Source organism: Peromyscus maniculatus, chromosome 9 (assembly GCF_049852395.1).
Source record: "Peromyscus maniculatus bairdii isolate BWxNUB_F1_BW_parent chromosome 9, HU_Pman_BW_mat_3.1, whole genome shotgun sequence".
Classification (NCBI taxonomy): Eukaryota; Metazoa; Chordata; class Mammalia; order Rodentia; family Cricetidae; genus Peromyscus; species Peromyscus maniculatus.
In genome coordinates, this window is record NC_134860.1 from 37115370 (window position 1) to 37137289 (window position 21920).

At 44.4% G+C, this 21920-nt stretch overlaps 1 protein-coding gene across 23 annotated transcripts in view; it reads left to right on the forward strand.

The window, feature by feature from the left end:
• Kcnma1 (potassium calcium-activated channel subfamily M alpha 1) overlaps positions 1 to 21920 on the forward strand; it is a 710535-nt gene that overhangs the window by 497627 nt on the left and 190988 nt on the right. For all 23 annotated transcript variants that reach the window (XM_076544645.1, XM_076544646.1, XM_076544629.1 and 20 more), the window contains exons 10-13: positions 7863 to 7973; positions 9782 to 9887; positions 12589 to 12671; positions 16668 to 16737. In XM_076544645.1, coding sequence (XP_076400760.1) covers positions 7863 to 7973; positions 9782 to 9887; positions 12589 to 12671; positions 16668 to 16737 — 370 coding nt within the window. The remainder of the gene's footprint in view (positions 1 to 7862; positions 7974 to 9781; positions 9888 to 12588; positions 12672 to 16667; positions 16738 to 21920) is intronic.

Here is a 21920-nt window from a genome sequence, read left to right on the forward strand (position 1 = left end):
GACTGAGGAAGACACCTGATGCCAACCTCTGGCTTCCATGTGTACACACACCCACATGTACATATACCTATACTAATCCTCTCTCTGAATGGAAGTAAAGGAGAAAAGAAATAGCAAAGTGGTGGTGATGTGCCAATACTTGAACACTGGATATTTGAGATTAGATGAGAAACCGAAGCAAGGGTCAACAAATCTATCCCTTAGGGTCCTCTGGTTGTAGGCAACAGCAATGGATTTTTGCTGGCTAAGCAATTTTTAACCATGGCAGTACCTGAGTACTTTACAAAACCCAGGGGAAAACTGAAGGGCGAGCTCCAAGGAAGGACAGAAACCAGCCAGAGATGAGGCTCTGTGATCCAGGAAGCAGAAATTTGTGGTTGTTCATTACGGGATTTTCCATCAGCATGGTTCAATACCGAAGGTTAACTTGAGCAGCCATTAAGCTTGCTTGGATATGGAAACTTGATTAGAGATAACAGAACCCCTGTAATTAAAAGTGAGATGTTGATGACAGAAGGAATGGTGTATGCTGGATAGGTGGAACCAGACTAGGTTGAGGTTCTCTGACTCTATTAAGTCTTGGACTGATACTCCACAGAGGCTATGAGTCGGACTCTGGTCTTGTGATTATGGAGAGCTCATTTTGGTTTGGGAATGGTAGATCCTCTGGGCTGGCTTAGTTCTCAGCTACAAATGACAAAATGCATCAGTTTTGTGTGGAAAGATCTGGGAAGCGGCTCCCTAGTCTCCTCTGCTGGGTCGTCCAATGCTCTGCTCCCTGACCTTGGGGGCTCTCCTTCATGAAGGTGCCTTTGCTGAGCTGTTTGGATCTGTTTGCTGCACTGTCTGCTCCATTTAGGGAGGCGGTGAAACAGACTGCCTTTTCCAGAATACTCCTGTTGACAGCTGCGGAAGACAATTGCTCTCTTCCCTTCCTCACCAGGAGGCAGATCACATTTCCTTCCTTTCTCATTAGCAAGTAGTAGATGTGGCCAAGAGTAGAATATTTTAGTCCTAAGCCTCTTTGGGACACCTGCCCCCCTTTCTTCTTTCTTTCTTCCTCCCCTCTTTCTCTCAACAGGAAATGGTTATAGTCAGGGTTTGGGATTTTTGTCATGATAAGTACTCTATTGTTTTCTTTCCATTTTTTTTGCTCCCTTACCCATTTGGAAGAAGATTCCAGATGGCTGAGTTGGGCAGACATTTTTGCAGTTTGCTGTTTAATGTTGACTGTGTTGGCTCTGGCTTAGTGTCCAAACCAAGCATACTTTTTTCAACAAATAGGTCTTGAAAACAAATGGTGTGTGTGTGTGTGTGTGTGTGTGTGTGTGTGTGTGTGTGTGTGTGTACATGCATATGCACACACACGTATGCACACGTGCAAATGGCTGTGCTCATGCATGCTGAGCTAGATCCTGGGGTAGGATGGAAAGAGAAGGACTGACGGTTGGAGTCAGTTTGCTTGGATTGTTGGTAACATTCTTGCCCCATAGTGAAGACAGCCTCTTGGGAACAGGTTTTCAGTAAAGGAAAAAGAAGGAAAGTTGGAGATGGACATCCTTCTGATTTGCAATGGAGTCATGAGCTAGAATGATAGAATTAAAGTGAGACAGGTCTGAAGGCCCAACTCAAATCAGGGCCAGCTGCCTTAATACAGAGCAGCCAAAAGATAGGGACGGGTGAGGTGGCAGATGAAGTTCAGCTTGCCCGAGAGTCAGGAAGACCCTGCAAAGTTCAAGTTCAACCCAGGAGGGCAAACCTGAGCCTGGAGTGCTGGCCACCATGTGGCTGCTGGCTGGGTCTCTAACTGCCCTGCTTCTTTGTGATAAAATGCTACCCATTCTCCATGCCAGGCTCTACTTACAATCCAATCACCTCACGTCAGGGGCTACTAATGGTGGGAGGTGCTGGGGGGAGGTGGGATGAGAGAGGCATGATTAGAAGGCTCAGCAAAAAGACAGAAGAGAGTCTAGCATATGTATTTGATATAAATATTATAGTTTCACAGAGACATCTAGATCAATACATGCCACATTTCATCTACCTCTTTGACAAAGTGAGTGCAATGTATTCAGAAAAAGCTGTATAGGATTTTCAATTTACTCTGTATGATTTATTGTGACAGGGTAGCTCTGGGTTTTTTAAGTTCTTTATACTTGTTCCAGTAAAAATGGATATAGTATCTTTAAAAATAAACAGCCCCAAGCCATGCATTTTACACTATCTTCTTGGTGCAAGGCCCTGCTGAGGAGAGCTCTAAGACCTCCTCGACCTTGGGAAACCTGATTGCGGTCAGGTTTGCCTCAGTCTGTTTGGGAGACTTGGGGAGGTGGAGAGAGTAAACAAGAAAATCAATCAGGAAGCAATTGCAGGCGTCTAGACAAGATAAAATGACAAGTACTAGAGTATCAGCAGGGAGCTAATACTCTGTAGGGATTCCTGAGGGACTGGCAGGTGAGGCCCAGGCAACCTCTTTCTTTTGTGATGACTGCCTCCAGATCACACAGACGTGCTTCCTGGTCTCTTGGTCCCTAGCCAAGGACCTTTCCACAGCCTTAGATGCTGCTGGTTCATAGAAGGCACCCAATGGAGGGGGCTGTTCTGCCCTTGGTGAGTACTCACTTTGCACAAATGGCTGAACCTGATTCCTTGTCAGGTGAATGTGGGCTTTAGACTATGCATGTGCCATAGACACTGTGAAGCTAAGATACACTCAGAAATGTGAGTGGGGGCCTATTCCCAACACCCTGTCATGGTGAAATGTGGAATGTTCCAAAGGTGGTTGGCCCTCAGAAATGTGACCTGGTATGTGTAGAAAGTATGTAGATTTTGGTTGACATGGAACTAAACTCAGTGACTCCCTGGTGCCCCATCACCCAAGCCTTGAAAAGCCCTGTCCTCCTCTTAAGACTCTTGCCATGAGGACACCCTAGAATGCAGGCATGGAATTGACTTCTGCTACAGCTTGCCACTCACTCAGCAATGGTGGCCTTCCTGGCCCACCACCACAACGGAAGTAGAGTGACTGGGGAGAACTTGTGTAACTGCATTCTAGGGGTAGAAGTGCTAGTGGGAGGGGGAGTGCAGTCATAAATGTTTGGTGATGATGAGCCCATGGCATAAGTGAGTGGCAATGTCTCAGTTACCCCTGAGAGTTCACTGTAGTCACATATTGGTCTTTTATTATGAAATCACGCTTAACCATGAGATGCCCTAGCTGTTCTACATCCTACCTATGCTACCCATCCCTAATTAACCCACTGCTTGGAGCCCTTACTCGGCATCAGTCCTGGATAAATGACTTCCTTCCACCAAGTTCCATTTGCTACCAGTGTGTTAATATTTAAGATACTTCCTTTTACATCTGAGATGAGCTTATGTTTATGTTACCTTTGTCTCAGAAATAATCTGCTCATCAAACTCAATCAAGCTTTGTACGACCCCCAAATCTCATGAGATTAAAATAGAAATGGTCATTGATTTAGATCTGTTGTCTGTCTTCACAGTCCAAGTGGCCAGACCACATAGAATCCAGGCATAAAGCTTAACATTGGGCTCAAAAGAGGCTGGAGCTGAAGATAAAAATGGCTTATCCTAACTAGCACTTAACTAGCACTTTCTGTAAATGGGCCATCTCTTTATTATCCTGGGGGCGGGGGGGGGGGGGGATTCTCAGCTCCACAGTAGAGCCAAATCTGGTACAGATATTTCCATTCCTTTGTAGGCTTGTTAAACTGTACTACTAAGGTTGAAGTGTAGTTTAGAGCCAATGAACAGTGCTGTTGGTGAGTTCTGTGTTACTGAGTTTCTGTCTCCTTGAGCCATCCGGGCCAACTGATCAGGTGTAGCCTAGTCTATAGATGCTGGGAAACTGTGATGTCTTAAGTTCATCTCTGTCTACCCCATTCCCATAACAAAACTCTCTGAACCTCCAAGAACTCCTATAATACCTCCTCTACCACACAACGACCAATCCTGTCTGTCTTGAGGGAGCAGAAGCTGAGAGGTAGCAGAAATCCTAACCTATCAGCTTCATCTCCATGAGCTTTAGAATCTCACACCCGGACTACATCCTGGTTCAGTTCCTTTTACTTCCTGTGAGCATCAGCAATGCCTCTCAAAGAAACAGCTTTAGAGGGGATATCTAAAGATATGCTATGGTAAGAGCGTGAAGTTGTTTGAGGATTAGATGGAATTATATCAGCCACACACTACTACGTGCTGATGTAAAGATGCCACACCATCCCTACCATGTTAGAATGCTGACAGCGAGCTCCTTGGCTGGGCCCATCTGTGCATTATCTACCTAAGGAAATCTTGGAGACAATCTCATGAATCACAGGGCTGTTTTCAGTGCCTCTAAAGCTCTGAATGCTGCTCCTAAAATGAAAAATTGGTGAGACCTGTCTGAGACTATTTAATTAATTAGTGTCTGACATCAGAGTATGAATCTTACCCAGCAGGTCTGTAGGTGTTGTGGAAGTCAGCAGAGATCGTTTTGGACAGGGATCTTTTGACCTTCCTCAACATGTCCCATGAATATTCGCTGCCTCCAAGGAGCCAGTCCTCTGCTCTCATCATAAAATATTCAGTCATATTTTGAATAGATGAGATAATAAATATTGTGACTTTTTTTTCTTCCTGAAACAATATCCTCCCCTAAACTACTGCCTGAGGGATTTTCAAGTGTTTTCACCATTTGCCATCTTTTCCTCATGCTCCCATAGGGCATCGGAGGCTTCCTCAGACATGGGCCGCCATGGCTGATCTTCCAATGCTGCCACAGGGCTCGAGAGGCAACATCTCACCATCCATCAATTCTGACGACATCCAAACATTTTCAATATGTAGGCTCCCTGATAACTTCCATTGTATGGAAAACAAAATGGAGGGAAATGATTATTGGCACAAAACGGGGAGGCTGTAAATCTTCAAATCAGATACAGGGCAGATTGGAACAATATGGCTTCTTCAAGGTTGCCACGATAATGTACCTAATAACTCTCCCTGGGCAAAAAGGCAATCTGCTTTCAATCAATCTCCTTCCCCCTGACACCCCCCCCCCTTTTTTTTTCTGAGCAAAAATACCAATTACGTTGAAGGAAGATTTTTTTCTTCCGTTTTTGATAAGGACTGTTCTCCACCCCAGAAATCATGCTGTAGCTAAAAGATATATATTTTCAATTGTCTAGCATGGTATCGGACAGCTAGCACCAAATGAAAAAAAAAAAAAAAACAGTCAATCTTTTTACCCCTTCCTCTCCCCTGCCAGCATTTGTCTACTTCTTAAGAGAAGTGGAAGCTAATTAAAGGCTTAAGGGATAATATTGATTACATTGGAATATATTTTATATGTACCCGACACACTTTCAAATAATAGAACCCTGACATTTTCTAAGGCTGAATAAATCAACTGGCTGAACCTTTGATTCAAGGGTGATGTGTTGGGGGTGGGAGGGTGCTCATCTCCTCCCTTTCCACTTCACACATCTCTCTCTTAGTCTCTTAGGATGAATGATTTCAGAGCAGCCACCAGCAACGGGGCGGGGGGAGGGGGAGGGGGCATGCTGTCAGATGCTCACTGCGTCCTTTGCGTACAGAACAGGAAGGGTGAATGTTCAGCTGTCTCCAGCCACCATTCATTTGAGTATGGCTGTGAATCATAACCAGGGATATGCCAGTGTAGAACTTGGAAATTTGCAATATCTGATGCAGAGGCTGGCTGGCTGGCTGGCTGGCTGGGATTGACCTCTCAGCTTCTCCTTCTGTAGACTAGAAGAAGTAGCTTGTCTGGGATCGCCTCTCCTTGGCATCACAGCAGGCTGCTTGGGTTCTTGCTCATCTGGCTTGCTCTTTCACCCAAGACATAGCTTCAGCTGTAGAGACCCCCCACGAGTTGGATTCCTGTCGGCACTTTCTTCATCTTGGTGTCTTCATGTTAGAATGCACCAGGTAACACCTTTGTCATTTGTGTGGAGTTCAGGTCAGGAGGAAAATCCTCTTTCTCGCTCACTTCGTGGACATGCTTGCCAACTCAGAATCATACATCTCATTCAGAACATGCATACTTACTTATGCTTTGTCTGTAGATATGCTTCTACCACGAGAAACATTTTGAGATATGAGAAAAACTGTGAAAGTCCAAGTAGTCTGTTTATTTCATGAATTCAGATACACAGTGTATTTTACAGCCTTAGAGTCGGAAGGGGCTAGTGATACAGGGCTTTGGGCATGAAATGTGGGTGAGGGGCTAAGTGACCCCCTCCCCCCACCCCAGCCGATGCTGTTGAGGGGGCGATATGATCATGTTCTGACGCTCTACTGCCGCTCTTCCTTCCCCTTCATGACCATGGCTTGCCTGATCGCTAAGTGCACCACCGTAACAATAACAGTCCATAATGGTCATATTATTAACTGCATCGTGCATATTATTGATTTACTCTTTGTTCTGCACCATTATCTTTTCCCCAATGAGTTTACCGCATTATTCTCACATACTTAGTGGAGCACCAAATTGCCACGAAAGGGCAGGCTCTTGTAATGACGTCTAATGGGACATTGCATAAACCATCATCACCGCCTCTTATTATAAGCTGCCTCCAGCCAATGAGATTTCTGCCATATTACAGTGTGAACAGAGCAATTATAAAGGGTAAAGGACTTGGGTCTTCTGAAGTTTTCCTGGGAAACTGCCTTACGGCATGTTCACCACCTGGCCCGGTCTTAAAACACATTAGAGATCTACCCTCTGTCAGCCTGCAGGGTGGGGTGGTGGGAGTTGGGCCAGTTAGCACAGTGTCCTTGCTAGAAGCTGATGTTTGTAGCTGCGCAGCCGAGCTGCTTTTGTTCTTGAGGCCAGTTCTCAGAGCATGGTCTTGTGACTGAGCAGTGTGAAGCCATTGCAAGTGAGCCCAGGATGGTCTGACGCTAAGGTCACACTGTTTCAGGAAGAATAGCTCTTGGAGAGGCTGGAGGTCTTAAATGTTCTGGAAAAGGACCTCATTTCCTGGGGATGAGCTGCTATTTCTAGAAACAAAAGTCAGAAGCAGCCTAGAACAAAGCCAGCATGTTCACATTCATGTCTCCCTGGCTTCTGCCTGTTGTAAGGTCTTCAGGTGAATTAGTTTGGCTCTCGGGGGAAGTCCCAAGCACCTTGAGGCAGCAGTCCTCTGGGAACCCAGCCACAGCAGGCAGCTTGATCTTCCATTCCTTGGGCATCCCATCTCCATTTAGCCCTGAGTAATGCTCACTTACTGTAAAGTGTTACATGCCCCCATTGTGGGAGAAGTTATGGTAGAAAAATGCAAAATTTCCTTTTTACTGCTTATGGCCAGCCGAGCCTATAACGTGTCAAGCCGCACATTAGCCACCCTGATAAAAGTCCGCTTTCTTACACACAAAATCATCGTTTCAGCAAGATTTGTTATCTCATTACCTGATAAGCTGTATGTCATAAACCAAGACTGCTGCGGTAAATCTCCCAGGAGGACGCTTTGTGGGCAGAAAGGGAGAGATAGGAATCTGCAAGGGACTTGATAATGTAGCATTTAAGCACAAGCATAATGCCACTTATTGTTAAATGCATAAAACCACTTGGCCAAGTGGCTGGGCTTTTAATAGGATTTTGTGCAGCATCAGGTGAGCAGCCATATGCTTTTTTTCTGTCCAGGAGCCTCTGAGCAACTGTTAGCGCCATCGCTTTGCCTCATGACCCACTGGGGATGGGCACTGGGTTGACAGGGGCTGAGGGTGGGGAGAGATGTTCCCCTTGCAGCCGCCTCACTTCTGCTGCCTTGTCAGGGATCAGGATGTGGGGTCGTGTCCCTGGGTCTGGCTGGAACTAACTGGCCTCTCCTATACAGGCACATTGTAGTCTGTGGTCACATCACTCTGGAGAGTGTCTCTAACTTCCTGAAGGACTTTCTGCACAAGGACCGGGATGATGTCAACGTGGAGATCGTCTTTCTTCACAAGTAAGACTCCCTACCCCACCACACCCCCACTGCTGTCACTAGGGCCTCTGGCCAACCATGTGCTTCTGTCTGAGTGTCTGTAGGTGTGGTGGAGATGGAGGTGGTTGAGAATTGGCTCCTGCTGGCTCCTTAGGTAAGAGGTAACTTTCCACAGTTTGGTTTAGAACCCTTGGAGGGTGAAGCAACATCCTAGTCCAGGGTTGGAAGCCGACTCCAGGGAGGTGGTCTGGGACCATATCTCAGTTTCTTTCTGAAATACCAAACAGTGAGATTCACTAGGATCCAAGTCACCGTTCATGTCCCGTCATCAGGGTGGACCTGTGCCATCAGGTGTGTCTGCCGTGCTGGTGTGGGATAGTGAATGTGATGGTGTGGGATAATGAATGTGATGGTGTGGATAGTTTCCCAAGGCAGCAGAGGGACCACGCAAGATGAGAAGAAGCAGGGTAACAAAACACAGGACAAGAGGGACTTAAAGAGAGAATGGTTGACTTCCGCTTGCAGTGTGAGGGTCCACAGAGGCATGGGAAGCATGGCATTAAAAGCGCGAGGCAGCAGCTCGCCTTGAGTCTGCATGCAGGAAGCAGAGAGAGGTGAATGCTGGCGCTGCTCAGTCTGTTTTCTCCTTTTGTATTCAGTTTGGGCCCCAGGCTAAAAGATGGTGCTGCCACATTCAGAATGAATCTTTCCACCTCCCTTAATCCAATCTAGATAATCCTTCACATAAATGTTCAGAGGTTGGTCTCCTAGGTGACTCTAGATCCCATCCAGTTGGCAGTATTAACTATCACACAGTGTACTAGGCATATTAACACTATTGTTACACTGAGTCTCTGTGTGGTGCCTGAGGCCGGCTCTGTGTAGGTGGATTTTCATTTAATCAATAGACATAGTGCCAAGTGCATCTTTAACCTGAATCCTGACTTAACCAATGACTGGCTGGGCAAGTTACTTCCCTATGCCTCAGCTTTCACGCCCGTGAACAGAGGAGATATTCTGTCTCCTTGGGGTGTTGTAAGAATGAAATGAATCACTGGGCAGTGGTGGCGCATGCCTTTAATCCCAGCACTCAGGAGACAGAGCCAGGCGGATCTATGTGAGTTCGAGGCCAGCCTGGTCATCTACAGAGTGAGATCCAGGACAGGCATCAAGACTACACAGAGAAACCCTGTCTCGAAAAACCAAAAAAAAAAAAAAAAAAAAAAAGGAATGAAACGAATCAATTTATGTGAACTGTGCAGAGCCCAGTTAGGCATGCAGAAAATGTTCAGTAAATGTCAGCTCCTTATTGTGAAGGAAAACCTGATTGGGCTGTACAGTTGACTTAAGGACAGATCTCTCCATATAAATCCACTTACTCATCGGCAGTACCCACCCTATATGGAGAAAGACTCTTGGTAAGACATTAGCTTCCTCAGTTCTGGAGGCTGGCAAGTCCCACAATCTGCCATCTCCAAATTGACATACCTGGAAATCACCTTCATCCGGCCCTTCCAAGGTGGCCCAGTCAAGTTGACATATATAATGACCAATCACATTGATGCCACAGCTCTGTCTTTTCTAGTGGTTAACAATGAGGAAGAGACTTTACCACATCAGCCCCAACCTTTGTAAGGCCAGAGACCTCTGGGTTTGGTTTTCAGTGGTGTTTACTTCTCTTAAATATGAGTCTTTTATTTAGGGCAGGGAAGGAGGTTTCTCAGAAGGTTAGAGCCTTTGTTCAGGTCTTTATGTGGAAATTAAAACCAAGGGAGCCACAGAGCCTGAGATCGCCACTGTATTAACAATTTTCTTATCTGTCTATACAGCATCTCCCCAAACCTTGAGCTTGAGGCTCTGTTCAAACGACATTTTACTCAGGTGGAATTTTATCAGGGTTCCGTCCTCAATCCACACGATCTTGCCAGAGTCAAGGTAAGGAGAAATAAATGTTTGTACTTTTTCTGGAGAGTTGGGGCCATGATTCCCAGGGCAGCCAAGAGCCATCTTCTAACCTGTTAACTAGATAACTCAGATGTTACTAACCCCAGGACACTCTTTCATTGGCCCCAGGACCTTGCTCTGCTTGTCCACACTAGACCATCTACAAGTATTTCACATTTAGGTTAGTCTTAATATAGAATATACTTCTCTATTTTCTTCTAAATCAGCCACTCCCAAAGTAGGACTCAAATGTTACATTGGGGCTATCTCATCCCCATGCGTCAGTGGGTAAAGGTACTTGATGCAAAGCCTGTTGTCTTGAGTGTGAGCTCCAGGACCTACTTGGTGGAAGGAGAGAACCAATTCCCACAAATTGTCCTCTCATTTTAATGTGTACACACACACACACACACACACACACACACACACACACACACACACACACAAGTGAAAGAGGAATAGGTATTTGCAAGAAGCCATAGAAAGAAAAAATGAAGCTGCAATTACTGAAACACCAAGTAGGACTAAGAACACAAACAGCAGAAAGAAGAACAAAGTGACAGCAATAACCACACTTTTCAATCACAACTTGAAATATGAGGTATGAGCCTCAGATCCCCAGTCAAAGGACACAAAGTAGGTGACTGTGTTAAGAAACAAACCATCTTTCTGTTGTCTACACAAAACTCATCTAGCTTTCAAAGAGAGCCACCTCCTTAAAGTGAAAGGATAGAAGAAGCATCCCAAGTGAATGGGAGCAGGAAGCAAGCAGGTGCCCGTATCCTACTGTCCCACAAAATGGACCTCAAACTAAAATTAACCAGGAGAGACAAAGAGAGACACTTTGTGCTAATCAAGAGAGCAATCAACCAAGAAACTCTTATAATAGTAAAATGTATACACCAAACTCTGGTCCACCCAGTTTCATAAAGCATACTACTGGACTCAAACATATAGAATAACTCCAGCTCTATAATAGTGGGTGATTTCTATACTCCACTCTATAATAAATAAAAGTAAAAAATATTAAAGTTGAATGGATAAAAAGCCATGTACAATGTAACATCACAAATGATTAGTTTTCATCTAATGGAACTCAATAAGCTTTCAAATCCATTAATTATGTCTGAGAGAAATGTTAGAAAAGAAAATTACACAAAGCTATAAAACATTTGGGCTTCCTTTTTCCAAAAAAACAAAAACAAAAACAAAAAACCCAGACTTCACATTATTTGGTAATAAGCTAACAGTGTTCTTCGTGGACTCTTCTGAACTGGCATCTTCTCATAAAGCACAAGCAAGGCTTTAGAAAAGAAAGGCACACAGCTTTAGAAAAGAAAGTGAGCTGTCATCTGCTACTTCATTTAACACAGTTTTTGTGAGTGTGTGCAACATTTGTGTGCCAGTGGCAGTTCATTGATATTGTGTGAACCCACGGAAGTTTAAATGCTAACTGTGGTCACCAAAGAGTTCCATAATTGCTGTACCAGCAAACATGGAAAATACAGAAGGATTTGTGTGAATTCTTTACATTGCTAAAGAAATCAAGAGACAGTGTGTGACATACCAGGGAGAGAGCCACGGCCCTCCTACTGAATGCTGGAACAATCTAGTAAGTACAACATTGTGAGCAGGAGACTTGCAGACCCAGGTCAGCATGCGAATTCTCGTGCTTATGTAGCTAGTTCATCTTAATTTTATCCAGACATGACCCAAGTCATAAGGACAGAGAAAATGGCTCTTGTTCACAGGCCTAATTTAAATGCAAGCAATTATTAGCACATCATACTCATGGTCCCTCTAAGGAACAAAAACTCCCTTTTGGCTCACACTAAGATAAGTCAGTAGGTTGCCTTTTGGATCCATCTGCAAAGAATCATTTCATTTATATAAATTATTTGTCTCTTGAATACCTGAGTAGTAACGAACAGTAAACAGCATTGAGCCGTTGTCTGTTTAAGGCTCCAGCTTCTTCTTGGGACACACACAATGAAAATGTGCATAAGGTTTGATGAAGGATTTTTAAAAAAGATTTACTTATTTTAATTTGATGTGTATGAGTGTTTTATCTGCATTTATGTATGTGTACTTCCTGTGGCCTGAAGCCTACAGGCCAGAAGAGGGAGTCAGATGCCCTGGAACTGAAGTTTTCAATGGTTGTGAGCTACCACGTGGGTGCTGGGAATGGAACTTCCATCTTCTGCAAGAGTAACAAGTGTTCTTAGTCACGGAGTCCTCTCTCCAGCCCCTTGACGATCCCATCTATGTTGCTGACTCTGCAACTGTTTTTGTCCACATCCTAACCTGAGGGAAGGGGTTTAACCCAGCGACTTCTATTTCCTGGCTGGGAAAATGAGGATGATTGTATAGACAGTGGAAAGAGGAAGTGGGAATGAGATTGAATGGCTTAATTAAGTGAACTTGAAGGACTTTGGCAAATATGCCTGTAAGCAGCCAGGCCAAATGAAGAGTATCATTACGCAGGTTCACACTGGAATGTTTACCCTATAAGAAAGATCTGACCTGCAACCTACACATTTGACAAAACTTTTTTTTTTTTTTTTTTTTTTAAGATTTTTTGTCCTTTCCTTGCAAAATACCAGCTTCTCAAAATGTTTTCAACAAAGAGAGACTGCAGTTGAGTCTATTTATATGTTTGTGTTTGTTATGATTTTTCCTTTTGGTCTCTCAGATAGAGTCAGCAGATGCGTGCCTGATCCTTGCCAATAAGTACTGCGCTGACCCGGATGCAGAAGATGCCTCCAACATCATGAGGTAACTTAGGGAATCAGGTACTGAGGAAGGCCCAGGATTGGTCTCCCAATAGCTTACATGCACCCTCTTTTGGGTTTGCTAGGACTGTCTCTGTGGACCATATTTCCTTCATATACCAGTCAACAATGGCTGCTGTCTGCAGCTGGTGGAGCTGAAGAGAGTGTTGACATACAGGGTACCACCAACAGGAAGTTCTGAGTTAGCAGATGGCATGACTAATGCTCAGAGTTGCTCTTGGGTTTCAGATTCCTAAAGAAAGAACTAGGAAAGGAAAGATAGGTCCAGGTCAAAGTTAAAGTGCCCTACTCTCAGGGCTGGGGAGATGAGTCAGTTGGTAAAGTGCCATGGTGTAAGTGGAGGGACGTGAGTTTAAACCCCAGAACCAATTTTAAAACCTGAGACATAAGGGGCACACTTGCATCCTAGGAATCAGACAAGCAGATCCATGGGACTCACAGGCCACCTTGCCTAGCCTGATGGGGTGAGTTCCAAGTCACCGAGAGACCTGTCTCAAAAAGCCAAGGTGATCCACATCTAAGGAACAACACTCAATGCTGACTTCTGCCTTCAAGTGGCATTACATGCCTCCCTCCACCCCAGATTCATATCCATAAAATCTTAAATTTTCATTTTTTAAAAAATTATGATATCTGAAAGGAATTGGATCCAAGATGTCTTTACTTGGGGAGGGTCTTAAAGCACCTCCAGGAGGTATTTTTCAACATGTTCAACATCTTTGCATTTGAAACAACTAGCAGGTGGTCTTGCTGGGATCCAGTGGAGAGAGGCCAGGAATGCTGCCAAACTACCCACAATGCGTAGTGCAATCCCTATCTAGAAAACTATCTGACCCAAAATGCCAATAGCTGAGGCTAAGAACCCCCTTGTTAGTACATCCCCAGCCTGTCTACATCAGGTTGATTATTATTGCTCTGGAAGCCATTGGTTAATTAGCTTATCTCAGTTTCCCGAGACGAGATGAGTGGTCTTCAGTGATTTTGACATTACTATGTATCTCTGAGATACTGAGTTATATAGATTATTTCTTAATCCTAGATGGATCCAAGTCCCCACGCTTCATGTTTGTTTTATTTGTTTGTTTTGAAACAGATCATGGTTTGGGGAGAAACAAATCTAGAACACTAATAGTTAATGCCTTTTCTACACATGGACTAGGCCTCGCAAAGGCTAAGTTTTAACCCTGACTCTAAAGACCTTAATTTACTCTTATTTCAGAAAAAAGTTTCCTTTAGCTATTGTTCTTCCCACAGACCTGTCATCATATCTTGTATCTAAAAAATGACCTAAAAGTCCAAACATTTTGCTCTCATTAGCTAAAATCCTTTTAGATTTTGTTTTTTTCTCTGGTATAAATTGCAGAATAGTCACTTAAGGTAGGGGAAGATAATAAAGAGAACCTTCTAGAGAGAGCCTGAACTAAGTGAAATACTTCATTTCCACTGTATTCCCAACAACTCTTACTTAATAGTGAATAGCTGTCATTTGGACCACACATAGCCCAAATGCTAATTGTAACTTGCTTCTCTGGGATTCAAGGATTTACCACTAGGTGAGAGTTGGGACATTGCTTTTGGGTCTTTACAATGCTTGTGAACACTTCATCTTGGTTTCAATTAGTGTTCACCAGTTACATGGACTTCCCATCAGTGAGGCAGAGGGATTCCTCTGGTGCATTTAGGTTGATCCAGCCTTCCTGTCAGTATCTGGACCTTCTGTCTGGAAGAAACCATCTTGCATGATCTTCTCCCCTTCCAGTCACTTTTCTTTGGCAATAGACTCCATTCCATGTTTTAAGGAAATTTGTGCATTAAGTCTAGTAAGACATGGTTTGCCAGGCTGCAAAGAGGATGCACTGGGAACTGGATTCACACCCAAGCCCATCTCCTCCTACCAGGCCTCAGTGGAAAGTGACCACACAGGTCCACTTCAGTTAAGAATGTGGCCCTTGTCATTTTTGGAACTAAGTAGCATTTCTACCCTTTGACACATTTTTTCCCCTGTCATTTGAAGTGATAAAATTGTCCTTTAAGGGACAAGTTTCCAACTTTTTCTTTATTGCAAACAAAGAAACTAGGAGCGTGAAACTTTTGTTTTTGACTTCACAGAGAAGTTCCTGGCATGTGTACTTTTATTTCTCCTCGGTGGTGAAAAATGGAAATGTGTGATAACTTTGAAATGGGCATTTCTCATCACTGTAATATTTTATTGGAACTGAGGATGAAGGGTTACTGTGAGCACACGTAGGTGTCAGGGAGAATGATGGGATGGTAAGGTATAGAACTCACTGGGCACAGAGGGCTGTTAGGAATGTAAGAAAGGAGAATCAGTGGAAGATCCAAAAGGAAGTGGGAGACTCAGGGTTAAATGTGGGTTCAGCTTTTCTCTTATTTGTATATTCCTCCTCAGATTAATGAGACCAATCTGCTGCTTTTGAAATTAAAATGTCAAAGAGCCATTTGAGATGAGCTAATGCAGAAAGCTGGCTGGCATTGTGGGCTGCATTGAGAGACAGACAGGCTCAAAAGCCCCGAGTTATATCTCAGCAGAGGCCAACATGACACTCTCTCAAAACTGACAGGAAGTCCTTCCGGTGCAAAGCTCAGGGTGAATGTGTGCAGAGAGGCTTTCTCGGGAACCCTCTCTCCACATGTCGGGCTGCAGTTTCTTCAGATGAAGCTGCTGTCTGATTGCCTTCTTTGCAGTTCTGCAGAAAAAGTGGCAAAGGGAAGAGCAGAGCTTGGTGGGAAGTTTGTGGGGGCGGTTGTGATAATTGCGCTTGCATTCCTGATGAGGCTTAGGAGGTGAGCCTTTCTCTGGAATTCCATTCTTTAGCCTTCCTTGTCACAGAAGGAAATGTACAATGTCACCCCTGACAGGGTTGGTAATGACAAAAACCATAGCTTACACGTGGAGAGGACCTTTAATGATTTCAAAGCATTTTAACATCTGGTCTCCCGTTTGCTCCTCATACCAAGCCTGTGAAGTAAACAATGCAGGTACCGTTGCCCCCAATGTCCAGATGAGAAGACAGGAACAGAGAGCCCAGGGATTTCCGGAGGGTCACCCAGTTCATTAGCACAATAGCTGTGCTGGAAGCCAGGTGTTTCCATTCATGGGCTCCTTACTTCTCCCCTTTGGCGGTGTGATTGACAGGAGAAGGGATGCCAGGGAAGGTTGGCTGGTGGGGTCATCCAGGCTTGGTAAAGGACCAAGGGCAATCAGAGGAGATTTCCCACCAGATCACCATATATTTAGGGTGCTGGTTTTTAACTTGACCCAGTGGTCAAATCTTCATTATGCTGTGGAAGACAGAGTCCTTGGTCATATCCCAAGAGTTCTGCTTAAAAATCACATTTATGAGAATGTCCAAAGGGTATGTGATAATCAGAGCCATTTGTCAGGTGGCCTGTTTGAGCTGTCATCATTGTCTCAAGTTGTTAACTGGACACAGAGCAGAGGTGTTTTTTTCTTTTTTTTTTAGACTGGGGAGTGGGAGACTGCAGACCTCCAGAAGTTACGGTCTAGGCTTACATTACCTGTCTGTAAGCATCAAAAGCTCCCATCTCCAGTCCATTCGGGTTCATATTCCATCTCCTAGGCATCACAGGAGTCCTTCATGTTTGTTTTTAAGGCATGTTGCCCAGGCTAGCTTTGAACTTGCTCTGTAGTCAAGTCTGGCCTTAGAGACTGATCACTAGACTCCATCTATCAAGAGGTGTGGTCAGACTATACTTTACTGCTCTGCCTGTCTCTGGTGTTTGTAATGCCTGGAATATATACCAGTGGGTCCTTTGTCACTTGTTTTTCATGCCACCAATGGGTATGGTGAGGAGAGCACATTCTTTCTTTGAACACAGCCCCCTGGATGGCCTTGGTTGCTGACTTGGGCAAGGTTGCCTAGTCAAATGACTCCTCCTCCATCATACTCTGTGCGTCACACAGAGCCTGCTTCAGTTCTGGTTCTTTCTTTTTCAGAGTGATCTCCATAAAGAACTACCACCCGAAAATCAGGATCATAACTCAGATGCTGCAGTATCATAACAAGGTAGGTGGTGAGACTTCCAGGCCTGAAGCCATCCTCAGAACTTGGGCCCCAGTCCCTTCTCTCTCTCCATACAGCCTCACATACACATATATGCATGTCAGCACACATGTATGCATGCACCCAGGTCTGGCAGAGAACATGCAATGGTTAAAATGTCCCTTCTCCCTAGGACATTTCTTCAGGGTAATCAACTTCTTTTTTTTTTTGTGGTGGGTTATTGAGAGGAAGTGTCTTTGTCGCCTTCTTGTACTAATTCATCCACTCAGGAAGAAGCTATTGAACCATTTGGTTCAGAAATATTGATATGTTCTTAGATCCTGTCCATACCTAAGTTCCAACAAGTTGCATTTCTATGTCCTGTAGCTATTCAGTCAATAACTATTGAATACCTACTCTATAATTAACACTCTTTCTGCTACTCAAGAGGTAGGATAACTGGGAAGATAAAATCTGATTTTGTGTCCTTAGAGACTGATCCAGTAAGGTGTAGAGAGTGTGCCAGATAAGGGATAGGATTTCTCTCTGTGTGACCAAGTTGAGCAGAGAAGGCAGAGCATGACATTATCCTCAAATTCAGAATGGGAGTCTGCCCAGTTCCATTTGGGAAAGTGGTAGTCTATCCAAAGATTATACTTACAGTCATGTTCCTGGTGTTGCAGCTTCCAGTGGGGTCTGGTTAGAAAGAAGGCAAACAGGAGGGTTAGTGTTGCTGTTGTAATTACCTCCCATTGAGACAGAGCTGGAGGTCTCTTGTACAAAGGCAGCACTCCTTCACTTGGCTGGTGGTTGAGCTCCCGACAGCTTTGGAGGAGGGAAGGTAGCATCTTGTTCTCCTTGACATGGTACCAGTCATCTTAATGGAGCTTCAAAACTGGAGGCTTCTCAGTACCTGGGGCCAGGTGTCCTGTCTGAACAGAAATAACTCCCTGCAGGGTTATGTGTGACAGCATGCCTCATCTTATAGGCCATATTCTCTACAAAACAAGCCATCAGGTGTCCCCGAGAAAATCCCATTCTGCCAAATGCCACCAGCACCATGCCATTATTTCTTAATTGCTGGCAAGTGCTGGCCCATTTTGCTGTGTGGAGGCCCATCAGAGGCCATTGCTGAGTGGGTCCTGCTGTCAACGACTGGCCCACTGCTTGGAACTGCTGCCCAATGCCAACCATTGCCCAGCCCTCAGCAGGTGGCTCTATTGGAAATTCGGTTACTCTCCAGTCAGTGGGTTTGGTGGTGGGCACCGAAGTTGACTCCTCTGTTTGTCTCTGAAAGCTCAAGGTTGAGATAAGGGGGCTATTGGTAACTCAGAGGCATCAACCTGGAGAAGTTCCTGACGGCAGCCTCTGTAGGTGGAGGTGAATTTTATTAGCGAGGCTGTGACTGGTGACAGCTCCTGCTGCAAGGAACACTCCTTCCTTCATTTGTGATCTGAAATTTCATTTAGTGTGGGAGTGCTTTAAGCGATTGTTTAGATTTTTGGCTGAATTTAGACTGAAGAGGAAAATTAATGTTGTATGTTTAGAAAGAGATGTCAGTTCCTTTTCTTCTCTTTCCAACGGGTGCTGATGTAGCATCTTCAAGAAATTAAAGAGCATCTCTGCTGTGTAGGTCTTGTCAAACTCAAAGCAACTTGTTTGGCCTCAGAGCCAGATGGTACCTGGTCAGTATTCACATGAGGACAGTCACCCAAATATCTTAGACAGATTTTCCAGTGCCATCATTCAGACACTGTGTTGAAGACATCAACAGACCCATTATTATTTGCTTAAAACACATCTTATTTAGAACCGCCCTACTCATTCTACTTGGGTTTCTGGGTCAGGCAAAATCATTTTCAGAACACTGTTAGATTAGTAAGGATACAGTGACAGAGAACTTTGACAAAGGGCATTTTCCTCAGTTATTTTACATCTCCCTTTTAGAATGGGCGTCCTCTTGTTTTTATGTTTTAGATCATTCTTAGTAGGTTTTTGAATAGACAGTCCTTTCCCCTGCTTTGTAGCTTTGCAGTTGTTTAAGGTCACCTACCCCTTTCACACATACTTCTTCTCTTCCTTCACCTTGTTCTTCTCATGGCTTTTTCTCTGCACTCCTCTGAGATGCCCATAGAACTTCACCCACTTATACAGGCACTTAGGAAAGACCTGATGTTTGTGTGAAAACCATGCCACCGAGAACATATTCTGGAGCGGGTAACGGCTCCCACAATTGGACGCCAGGCTTGAAATAAAAACAATGTCAAACTCCCATGCTGTAATGAGGGTGATATTCAAGAGCCTAGAGGGATGCAGGGAAACCGCTGGCCTTGAGTTTGTCATCATAACAATTACAGACATTTGTGTCCTGTTTTATGGGTTTGAAAGAGCCTTGACATCCATTACCTCATTTAGTCCTCATTGGGCCATCTGTGCATTTTAGCATCCCAGTGTAACTTCAGACTAGCAGGAGTCGAAGCTCTAGCCTAGGCAGATCAACTCTGGCGAGCACAAATCACCATCACTCAGCAGCCAGCAAACTAGGACAGGATAGCCAACTGCCACCTTCTATTTAAATGGGACAGGAGCCCGCAGAACCAAACTGTGGTTCCTGGGGGAAGGGTGGTGCTTTACAAAATGGGTCTCTTTACCGTGGCTATGTTTCACAGAGAGAACTTTTAAAATCTGGCCATCTCTGAATGAAGAAGGAAAAGTGTGTTGGCTGACATGTGGGTAAATGGTTTAAAGCTCTTCAAAGACAGAATGATGCATGGCCCACTAGGAAAAAAAGCATCATTCCTATTAACTCACTTGTTATGGCTTTTTTATTTTCCAAGCTTCTTGTCACTGATCTGGAGACCAAGTCTCTGTCACATACACCAGGTCTTTGAGCATCCTCATTGTCTCTGCTGGCATATGGGACATAGTTGTGTTCATCACTGCCTTTGTAGAATTTCCTGTATCTATAAGATACTCTGACTAAAGCACCTACATGAAGGGGGTTTTGTTTCAGCTCACAGCTCAGGGCAGAGTCTATCAGAGAGAGAAGGTCAAGCTACTAGGAATCTGAAGTAGCATGAGTATGTCACATCCACAATCAGGAAGTAGAGAGATGAATACACACAGTTACTCAACTCCCTTTCTCCACTTACACAGTCCAGGATTCCAACCGGGGAATGGCGTCACCCACAGTGGGTGTGTCTTCCAACCTTAATTAACAGAATGAAGATAATTCTTCACAGGCATGCCCTGAAGCCCTTCTCCTAGATGAGTCTAGAGTCTGTCAAGTTGATGGCACAAATCATCACAGGCAGCTTTCTGTCATTCTAGCAATGAGGCTTTGGGACATGATGGGTTGGCCTTGTTTTTGTAGGCTTGTGATGAGGCAACACATCATTCTGGGAGAGACTGGTGGAAAACAATGAATCAGTTCATACCCCTCGAACCAGAAAGACAGGGCTGACTGGTGTCCTGATAGCCTCTTGGAAGGCCATGATCTCAACGACCCAAAGACCCTAGTTAAATTCTACTTCCCAAAGGTTCCACTTCCTCCTAAGAGAGTACCACCCTGGAAATGAAGCTGTTAGCATATATTCCTTTAGTGGACATTGATTGAAGATGCAAACTACCAAGTCCATTGTTAGACTTCACTGTATTTTTTTTTCCATAGTATTTCTCCAAGGCTAAATATGTAGTAAGAGAAGGAAGTGTGACCAGAATTCATTTCTCCTGCCTTCGTAGGATGGCACATTTTCAAAGTCTTTCTCCATGAAGTGAAAGGTGGTCCAGTAACATAAATGGAGGGGGAGGGTATGATTAATGTTGGACCTGTTTTTTCTCTTTGCCAACTTAGAAAGAATTTGCCTCTAGATTCCTGTGTGGAAATGCTGGTATTTTTTCAACACACCAAACTTTTCTCAAAGAGGGTGAAGTTTCCAAAATTTGAGTTCCTGGGTCAGTATCCTCTCTTGGCTTCATGCACACAGCCTTTGCTCTTGGCCATTTCACTTCAACCTCACTTCCTGCCCCATGGCTGGAGAAAATACAGTGGCCAAGAGAGGAGGCAGTGGGAGCTGCAAATGAACAGGACTTTCTACATGGGACATGAGAGACCCAAGGCTTACATGCCACATGTAAGAGAGATCCACCTGTCTATTTTGCACGGCATGGAGATAGGGCAGACTTTCTACAAAGCTGCAATTGTTTGAAGATGCCATGGAGGTTATGCGGTGTCTCTCTCTCTCTGGGGACTAGACCACCCAAATCTCTTGTCACACACAAGTTCATTACTTGGATGTAATTTATCATTCTTCTCATATGAGAAGTTCTCCACACGGATGAACATTTTTTTTATACCATGCCAGGGAAGTAAAATGAAAAAAAGCTGATGTCTTAAGCCAGGAAAGAATGGGGGAGAGAAATGGGAAAGAGGGTAGGGTTATCTGTTGGCATTGAGTGTGTGATGTGTAGAAGACCCTGTGGTACTCAGCTCCACACAAATCACACTCCTCTGTGCCTCCCACACAGGCCCGTTTGAACCATACTCTGGTTAGGGATCGAGCAATCATCACTTCCAGCAGTAACCACTGCTGGCTTGGGACTGGAGACTGTCACAGAGGTGGATTTTGCAAGCAGGAATTTCACAAGAGTAGGACTTCTCCAAGCAGAGCAAGGAGGCCTGGACTCTGTTCTTTGTTTCTACAATGGGATCTTCCCTTCTTCTATTGCACTGGCCTCTGTTGTTCTGAAAGGGAAGTGGGGGGGGGGGCTCTTTTGCTGCTCCTGTTTGCTGATGCACAGGGAGAAATCTAAAGCCTAGGTATGTACAAGGACTTAGAAGGACTCTGGGTCAACGTGCTGTACAAAGCATGATTTATTCTAGCATCTTGGAAAAATGCTAAGTCTTAGGGATAAAGACCTTGTGATTTTGTTGTTGTTGTTGTTTTTTGAGACAGGGTATTTCCATGTAGTTTTGGTACCTGTCCTAGATCTCACTCTGTAGAACAGGCTGGTCTTCAACTCACAGAGATCTACCTGGCTCTGCCTCCTGGGTACTAGGATTAAAGGCATGCACCAATGCTGCCCAGCTAGACCTTATGCTTTTTGTTGTTTTTGCTGATTTGTAAAGCAGCCATCTCGATTTTTTTAGACATATTTCATCCTTAGAAAGCTCCTTTGTCAAACAAGCCAAACCCCTCTGCTTACAA